Consider the following 9,725-nt stretch of genomic DNA (forward strand, 5'->3'; position numbering starts at 1 on the left):
CTGTGATGTGTGCGTGTGTGTGTGCGTGTGTGTGTGTGTGTGTGTGTGTGTGTAGAAAATTTCTTTATATATGATGTATGTGCTCTCTAATATAAATACGATCTTATTACACATATCGTCTTCTATTTGGCTATATGTTTTCAACCTCAGTGCACTTAGATCTATTTTGTTTAACTACTGTAGAGAATATTTAAGTGATTTCAGCTTATTTTTGCTATAAATGATTTACACTAAACAATAGACTTTGTATAAGTTCATTAACCTACCTGGCCTGATATTTTGTTGCTGATTTAAATGAAGGGAAATATAATAGAGTAAGAAAATAATAGCATATGAGATCCAGACTTTGTGGGTGCTTTTTCTAATTTATTAATTCACTCTCAGGCAACACTCAGCAGAAAAGAGAAACCATCAGCCTGCGACACCCCTGTTCGGGTTCTAGCAAAGAGGTCACACAGACACCCCAGGGCCCCGACAACTGCTCTGCGGAGCCGGCTCCTCCCACCCCGGGCCAACCTTCCCGGGAGCCTGAGGGGCAGGGCGGCCGGCGCAACACAGGAACATGGCTGGTCATCCAGCATGTGCAGGCCCTGCTGGTCAAGCGGTTCCACCACTCCGTCCGCAGCTGCAAGGACTTCCTGGCCCAGGTATTGCTGTGGGTCTGGGCTGTGCTGGGTGGCTCCTGGCCGGGCCTGCCTGGCCCTCCTGGTCTCTCCCTCCTCTGCCCGGCTTTCTGTGCCCCTGGGCTCAGGCTCAGCAGTGAGTGGCTCTTTAATTCTGTTGCCTTTGTTTCCTCCTTGCCAACCTTTACTTGGATTCTTGGTTAACACTTGACCTCACTAAGCAGGGAAAATAGAATAATAGTGAATATGTCAATGTTGTTATTTTTACAATATTTTTCATTTATTTTTGCAATGACCCTACATATCAAGGTTATTGTCTTCTTTTTTTCTTTGTATGTTTTTTATTTGAAAAAGAAACTCAGGTTGACCTCTAGCTAAACACTGGCCTACTTCAATGTTGTGTAGTTGTTTTTTTAAATCCTCACTTGAGGACATGTTTACTGATTTTAGAGAGGGAGGAAGAGGGAGAAAGAGAGAGAGAGAGAGAGAGAGAGAGAGAGAGAGAGAGAGAGAGAGAAATAGATCAGTTGCTTTCTATACACACCCTGACTGGGAATCAAGCCTTTCAGTGTGCAGAACGACACTCCAACCAACTGAGCCACCTGGCTGGGGCTACTTCAGTGTTCAGTGTAGGCCTACTTCACCTCTTCAGGTGGTTATCAGAACATGTCTTGCCTTTGCACATGCTGCCCATAATGTTCCCCAGAAGCCTGACTTCCCACCAGGGCCAGTTATGAGGCTGCAGATGAAACGTTTAAAAGAATGAACAGGTGTGTGAGTGCACGCATGTGTAAGTTTGTGTATCTTTTGCACACCAAGCCCACAGCCCATGTTGCCATGTTTATTTCCCCACAGATTGTGCTCCCAGCCACTTTTGTGTTTCTGGCTCTGATGCTTTCCATCATCATCCCTCCTTTTGGTGAATACCCTGCTTTGACCCTTCACCCCTGGATGTATGGGCAGCAGTACACCTTCTTCAGGTGCGTAGACCTGTCCCCAGTGGTCATCGTTTGCTCCTATGGGGTGTGGGGCTCCTGGGTCACATGCTGCTTGATGGGGCCCTGGCCTTTCCCTTCCCTGGGACAGTCACCAAAATGGCAGGGGTCCTGGGGCTGCCTCCAAAAGGAAATTAAGGAACCTGCCACTTGGAACGTGATCCCAAGTAGACAACCAGAGCTGCCAGGAGTAAGACAAGAGAAAGTCAAGGTTAAGTGATTGGTGGCAGCTTCATCTTTGTGGGGCACAGATGTGATATGCCATCATTGGATGTGTTCCAGGAGGCTGCCACCTTCTCAGAAGATCTATAACCATCCAATGCAGCGTTCTGTGCCCTGTGTACAGGCTTGGCATGTAGTAGCCACTCAATAAAATATTTGTTGAGTCGCATGTTGGCTGCTTTGTCCCTCTGTCCCAGTCATGTGCCCATTGAGTAAGCCCCTCTCACATTGTCTAGCATGGACCAGCCCGGCAGTGAGCGGCTTGCAGCACTTGCAGACGTCCTCCTGAACAAGCCAGGCTTTGGCAACCGCTGCCTAAAGGAAGAGTGGCTCCTGTAAGTCCCTGTGCACCCTGCCCTAACACTGACAGCTGCCCTGGGAGACCCAGATGGTGGCGTATGGAGATGGCAGGGTTGGGACAGGCCCTGTCTCAGTCCTGCTCTGTACACAGCACTCTCCCTGCCCAGCACTCACCCAGCTTTTCCTCTAATACCTGCGTGCAAGGTGTTCACTCCCTCTCAGGAAGCCCCTGCTTCATTGGGCAGCTCTTTATCTTTGCATTTCCCGATATCAAAAGTCCCAAGCTAAGTTGATTTATGCTTCCACAACCTATTTGAAAGGAATCTGAACAGGGGAAGGAGGGAGGTGGGGACTGCCAGTGGTGTAATGGGACCTAGAATGGCGTTAATTTACATGTGTGGCCACCTTTCCATTACTCCTATGTGTGTAGAGAAGGGAGTTTTAGAGGGCAGCTGAAATCCACCAAGAATCCTAACAATTCAATACAATTTTCACTGCTTCTCTCATTTAGCTTTTTTCAGAGCCAGTGATAAAGATCAAACATAGACTAATTTCAAATTCCTCTTTTATTTATTGTCTCTCAACAGCTAGAGCCACCAGAAGAGAAAAAAGAGATAAAACTGCCCAGGAACTAGATCATTTCACCAGCCCCACCCCCAGTCAATAAAAACACACCCCCTAGTCTTGATTTTTCTGGAGCAGAAACTAACCTCTGAGAGCGTAAGAAAGTGTATGGCTCTGAGGATGAGGAGGAAAGGCTGGGGAGGAGATAGTTGGACATTACTTCTCATTTCTAGGGCTTTCTCTACACTTTGGGGCTGATTGTGAACTATTTTCTTGTTCCATGAAGGGAGTACCTCTGTGGCAACTCAACCCCCTGGAAGATCCCCTCTGTGTCCCCGAACGTCACCCACCTGTTCCAGAAGCAGAAATGGACACCAGACCACCCCTCGCCCTCCTGCTGGTGCAGCACCAGGGAGAAGCTCACCATGCTCCCTGAGTGCCCCGAGGGCGCAGGGGGGCTCCCGCCCCCTCAGGTACCTCGACCCTCTGTGGGAAACTGGTGGCCCTGAATCTGCAGGGAGTGGGGGAAAACATTGTGCCCCCTGAGTTCCTGGCCAAACAACATTTTATTTTTTAAAATATATTTTTATTGATTTCAGAGAGGAAGGGAGAGGGAGAGAGAGAAAAACATCAATGATGAGAAAGAATCATTGATGGGCTGCCTCCTGCACACCCCACACTGGGGATCAAACCCTCAACCGGGCATGTGCCCTGACTTGGAATTGAACTGTGACCTCCAGGTTCATAGGTCAATGCTCAACCACTGAGCCAGGCCAGCTGGGCCAAACAACATTTTAAACTGACGGTAGGGTGCAGGACCTAATGAGGTTCCCTGGGTCCTCTCAGTGGGGCTACCCCTCGTGTCCTGTTTTCCACCACACACTTCCTATGCAATATAGTAAGAAAATATCTCTAAACATTGAAACATTATGCAAGTCATGCATGCTCTTGATAGAAAAATTAGAAAATACAAATGAGTCAGAAGAAAAAAAAATCATCCTATCACTTGGAAATAACCACCAATAACATTTGGTTTTTACCCATTCAACCTGGATTATATTCAAAATGCTGTCTTAAAAGCTGCTATTTTCACTTAATAGCATATTATGAACATATGCCCATGTCAATATGCATATACACGAGTGTTTTTAATGCCTGCATGCTTATCCCACTGTTTGGATTTATTTTAATTTATTTAACAAAGCTCTCATTCTTAGACCTGAGTTTTCAACTTTTGTCCCTTATAAACAATGTTGTGTGTGCATTCAAATGCATATGTATTTGCATGCTTATTAACAATCTTAATTAAAAAGCTTTCCATGTGCTGTGTCACTAACATGCACACACACACACACACACACACACACTAACCTATGTTTTGCAGGGACATCAACGATCTTGGCTCTGAGCAGCATCCTCTCGTGGGTGTTCTGAACTCCAGAATGTGTCACAGTGAGCCTTTTCCAGGGCTTTTAGAGACAGTGGGGTCAGGGAGGTCTCACTTTGTCTTGGGGTGATAATGGTCCTCCCTGCTGACTGGCACCGAGTGGGGCATTCTGTGGCCGTATCTAATGATGTGCCCATGAATGAATGCTGCCCAGAGAGGCAGGGTGGCACGGTGCCGAGAGCACAGGCAGTGGTTTGGTTACTTGCCTCTCTGGGCTTCACTTTCCTCCCTTATAAATTGGGGATAACTGTAATTTATCTCATAGCATTTTATGAGAATTCGATGAAATAATGTGGTCAAGGAAACTGTTATTTAGAATTACACTCAACGGAATGATGACCACCCCAACCGAACAGCGGATGAAATAAGACACTGTGTTTCCCGCTCCTGTAAAAGTTCGTGCAGTTGGTCCAGAGCTCTCTGTCTGCTGCTTCTCCACGGCAAACAGGCCTCCGCCTCCTTGGCCAAGACGGCAGGACCCACTTTCCAGACCGCAGAACGAAAGAAGGGATGAATAAAAAGAGAGGGAAACTGTGCAAATATGCTATCTTCTAGGAAGATTTCAAGAAGCTACCACACTTGGATGTCAGTGGCCAGAATCAAAAGTCAAGGGAGTCTGGGTGGCCTTGCACCCAACCATCTCTTAGTCTGGCAGATGGCAGAGGGCAGAGCAGGTCATGGGGGACAACTAAATTTTGCCCTAGCATCAAGCCCAGGAGCTGGCTTGTGAATGACTCTGTTTGTGAGCTTCCTTCCTTCCTTCTTTCTTTCTACATGCTAAAGCAGATACCTTTCTATTTCTCAATCAGTATATTTCCCCTTTGTATCATAACTCAGCCACCCTGCATCACGGGGATCCCTAAAGAGGAGCTGAGGGAGCGTGTCCCAGTCCTCTGTACCCCAAGAGGAAGCTCTACTTTTGCTGGGCTTGCCGAGGGTTCTGCTCTAACGCACCAGCATCAGAGTTCTCACACCGAGTCCTGGCCAGGGCGGAGGGGAGGCCAGGAGCCGCTATATGGAGATTCCTTTCCTCAGCAAGTCCTAACTTCAAGGCTGCCTGTCCAGCTTATAGAACCTTGTGTTCAGTGGTTGGTACCTAGTTCCTAGGGGGAAAATGTAACAGGCCTCCACAGCCAGTGTCCTGGGAACAAACCAGTTCCTGTGACTTTCTTTGTGCCTGTGTTTCCTCGTCATTCATGTCTCTCTTGAGAGAAAAAAAAATGTAACATCATGAATCTGCACAGGAGCTACTTCCTTTCTCTCTCTCTCTCTCTCTCTCTCTCTCTCTCTCTCTCTCTCTCACACACACACACACACACACACCAACACACACACACACACACACACACTCGCTCCACACACACACACACGCATTTATTTACATCTACTCAGTCAAACACACTCTCCCTCTGGAATTAAGCCAGAGATGTGGGTACAGGCTTGGTTCGAGGTGGTGAATTGTCCTCATCTGGAAAGCCAGATGGTGGATGCTGTCTTCTGCAGGGCCCCATCCTGTTCTCGAATTCTTTCAGTGGCGGTAGGTACCCAGGTGGACGGGCTCCACCCCTGACTTCTGGAATACACCGAGTTAAAGTTACAGGAGTACTTTATTTACAGAATTTTTAGAAAACAAGTTATCATAAAATTCCCAGGCACCAGCAATTGTTCCAGCCTAGATTCCACCCGAAGAGTTTGGCGGTTCCCCGGGATGCCATCCTCAGCTCGAGAAGCAGGGTGATAGGGTGAAAAGAGTGAGGGCTGGGAAGTCAGACAGATATAAGTTCAAATCCTAGGTCAGCCACCTACATGTTCTACAACCCGGTGCAAGTTAGCCAACCTTTCTGAACTCACTTTCTCGGTCCGTAAGATAAAGTAACAATTCTTCTGTCATGAGGGTTTGGGGATTAAGGGATATAATGTGTGCAGAGCATTTGACACAGTACCTGCGCACAGAGTTCTGTAGATGCCAGCTCTCCTGGCGTTAGAGAGAGAAACTAGGTAAAGCAAGTGAACTGAAGAAGGAAGTATAATAGGAAAAAGGGAAGAGGAGACAGAAAGTGTATAAAAATGAGAAGCATGGTTTTAAAGCCACCAAAATGTTCCCTCTCTACTTTTGGTTGATTCCCTTGACACCCAAGGTTCATGACTAATGGGAAATTAAACCCTTACCTATTCCCAAATTTAAAGTAATATTGCCACCTGGTGGCCAAACTCACGCTCTTTTGAATTCTCCAAAGCCTTTTGATGATGGCGCTTCCAGTCCTAAGTGTATTTTGAATGTGGTTTATCACATTGTAAGGTCTTGTTTGAATTCTTTCACTCATGTCACAATTTACTGTTTCAACTATATGCCGGGTACTGTTCTGAGTGTGGGGCGCTCCACAGCTAGCATAACTTTTGATGATGAACAAGCAGTTTCACAAACTGTAAAGCCTCATATTCCAAAGTAACTGACAGGAATGTCTTGCTGTCTCAGAGAACGCAGCGCAGCACAGAAATTCTACAAGACCTCACAGACAGGAACATCTCCGACTTCTTAGTAAAGACGTATCCTGCCCTTATCCGAACCAGGTAAGAAGAGGCCCTTGTTATGCTTTTCATCCTGGCTCCCTGTACAAACTATTAACTAAAAACAGAAGGCTATGTTCTCACATGATTTATCAACAATCAGGGCAGTGGAATTTTTCTTCTTTTTCCTACGCTAACAGAAAGAGCAATCAAGAATATACAAGTAAAATGTAGCTTAAGTTTAATTTTGTCTGTTTTGTTTGGACTAAGCAGTCTCAATGGGTAACCCATACACTACTAAAATCAAAATTAAAAATGTAGGATTTGTCTAATAATGCAACCTCAGATTTTCACTAGTTAAGAAAGAGACAAAGTTCGGAGGGAGGAGCAAGAGTCAAGGAGGGAAAGGTAGAGGAAAAAGAAACAAGACAGAAAAGTAAGAAGCAAACAGCAGAAAGGAAAGATTAGACCAAGATAGGATCGAGGCAGTGGGTACAGTATGTGAGTGAGCCCACAGGCCAGCCAGGTCCCCAGCACCTGTCACACTCTCGCTGCAAATTAACGCCGGTCGCGCTGCCGTTTAATACGCCAGTGAACTCTTATCTGTGTCTACTTCTCCCAGCTCTGCCGCTGTTATCAAACCTCAGCTGGGGACGGGCTGGCTTCAGCCAACCCTATGGGAGCTTGACAAGAGTGTGTTACCCAGATGGCATCATGGGAACCCTGATCCAGGCCCACGTGCTCTGGGGCTTTAACCTAAAACATACTGTCCAATTTTAGTAGTGCTTTCAGTTGCCTCCCCTACCAGAGCCATGCACGAAGAATAAATGGACTCAATTAACCAGAACACACTGCAGATGGTGGAAGCAGCTGCCAGAAGGCAGGGCCAAGCCAGCAGTCAGCAAAATAAAGAATGCCAGCCACACCCAAAAATAAAAGCTGATACTGGGATAAACAACAAGCATCCCAAACTTTGTTCTCAGCAGCCAGTTTGCATGATGGAACTTTGGATTTTGTGTTTGATGACAATGATAGTTTGTGAGCCTGACCTATAAGGTCTACCGATGGCATCTTGTCATTTTACCCCCGATTGGCTGGAAGTCAGTCTCTGAAGTCTGAGCTTGGAGTGAGTCAGAACTTCCCCCACGTGTGCAGGTGGTTATTAGAGCCTTATTCGTGCAGGTGGAAGAGGGTGGGCTGCAGCCTCCACTCACACTGGAATGATAGTTGCCATGTTACCTGGTTCCAGATGGTCTGACAAATAACCTGACAACAGGGCGTCCCAGGAAGCCCAGCATGTGGGGTGGGACTTGAGGAGCCAGCAGTGGAAAGCATCAGTCCTTTTCTGCCTGTGTATCAGCTCAGCCCCTAGGCTGTGAGGTTTCCATGTTGCTTGGATATCAGGAGATGCAAAAATGCCCCTGAAGACTGAGACACCCCATGAACGGGAGGAAAGTTAACACGACTGGGCCAGTGGGATTCATTGTATGATTTGTTTTCACTTTCAGCTTAAAGAGCAAATTCTGGGTCAACGAACAGAGGTAAGAAACTATTTTTATAAGAAATTAAAATCTGAAATTGATCTATTTAAAATGCACATTTTGAAAGCCACACCTCAGAGCCAGGTACATGGAATGTTCTGTGCATGCTTAGAAAGTCACAGGACATGCCCTGAAGGACAGGTGGCTACACACCCTGGACCCAGAAGGTGCCCAGTCGTAGATCTCCATGAAGGACGTGGACGGGAAGTGATATTCCCTGAAGAGTTGTCCCAGAGCATTTTCACTCAAGGGAGGCTCTAAAAGTTCAAGCACAGAATCGTTTGCAATACTAATGAGAGGCCATGTGACCTGAGCCCTGGCACCCTGTGGCCCTTTCATTCCTTGTAAGCCTTAGGGAATCTGGCCCAGTCCCAGGTAACTCATTCCTGAGGCATCCTGGAGACTGGAGTCATTCCAGAGGTTTGGAGGCTCCTCCAGGGACATTCTAGGATTAAGCTAGCCTCCCAGCCTCCCTAAGGAATTGGCCTGTAGAATGAAGGCAGAGCTGATGTTGACTTGGTTCTAGACCAGCAGTGGGGAACATCCAGCCTTCGGGCCATATAAGGCCTTCGAACTCATTTGGTCTGGCCCTGCCAAGGCATTAGTGGTGAGTTAATTAAATGTTTGACCAAATATAACAGGCTAACTTTTAAGTTAATAATGTTGTATGGCCTGGGAATGATGTTATAAATAGCCAAATGGCCCTTGGTAGAAAAAGATTTCCCACCCCTGTTTTAGACCATAAAAGTGTTATCCTGCTTTTAGAATTGCTCCCTAGAGGGAAGGATAAATCCTCAGCTGAAGTAGAAAGTTGGGGGCATGGGGGGAGCACAATTTGAGTCCCTGAGAAATAAAGTTCAGCAAATTAATTTTGTTTTGTAGAGGAGTTTGGCTTTTATCCTACCATTGAAAGGTTTTATCCAGAGGAGGGCACTCCCAGATGTGCTCAGAGCAGTGTGGAAGATGGGTTAGGACGGGGAGAGACCTAAGGCTAGGATCTCATTAAGGAGCTAGAGCTTGAGTCAAGGCAAAAGATGGTAAGGGGCTGCCTGAGGGAGGGGCAGCGTTGAGAGGCATGGAGAGCTGGGCCCAGCAGGCCTGGTCCTGATTAGATTAAGGAGAGTCCAGTGCTGGGGAAGTGCCTGTAAAGTACAGACAGATGTGATGCAGGAGAGGAATTGTTGTTGGGATGATGGCGAGTCAGGGAAGACTTCAGAGAGAAGATGACATATGACAGAGGAGATTCAGTTGGCCTGATGCTCAAGAACAAGAAAGGCAGCCCTGGGAAGCCCACAGCCCTGCAGAGGCAACCAGGACCATTGGCAGCTCTGTGGGTGATTGGATTGGACGTGGCCGGGATATGCCACTCAAGGCAAGGCATGAGGAGGAGTTGGAGAGGTCAGACAGACCAAGCTCTGAGGGATCGGGACTCATCTGGGGGCAACGAGGAAGCCTTCAAAGTTGTAAAGTGGAGCCATGTTGCTCACTAGTACAGACAACACCTCCCAAAGCACACATTTCCCTA

The 9,725-nt window shown here is 47.0% G+C and overlaps 1 protein-coding gene across 1 annotated transcript in view; it reads left to right on the plus strand.

The window, feature by feature from the left end:
• ABCA4 (ATP binding cassette subfamily A member 4) overlaps nucleotides 1-9,725 on the plus strand; it is a 121,655-nt gene that overhangs the window by 89,096 nt on the left and 22,834 nt on the right. The window contains 6 exon segments of the mRNA XM_015563861.1: nucleotides 385-647; nucleotides 1,479-1,603; nucleotides 2,077-2,175; nucleotides 2,991-3,177; nucleotides 6,628-6,722; nucleotides 8,168-8,200. Of these exon segments, the coding sequence (XP_015419347.1) occupies nucleotides 385-647; nucleotides 1,479-1,603; nucleotides 2,077-2,175; nucleotides 2,991-3,177; nucleotides 6,628-6,722; nucleotides 8,168-8,200 (802 nt within the window).

The sequence above is a fragment of the Myotis davidii genome, unplaced genomic scaffold (assembly GCF_000327345.1).
Source record: "Myotis davidii unplaced genomic scaffold, ASM32734v1 scaffold1335, whole genome shotgun sequence".
NCBI lineage: Eukaryota > Metazoa > Chordata > Mammalia > Chiroptera > Vespertilionidae > Myotis > Myotis davidii.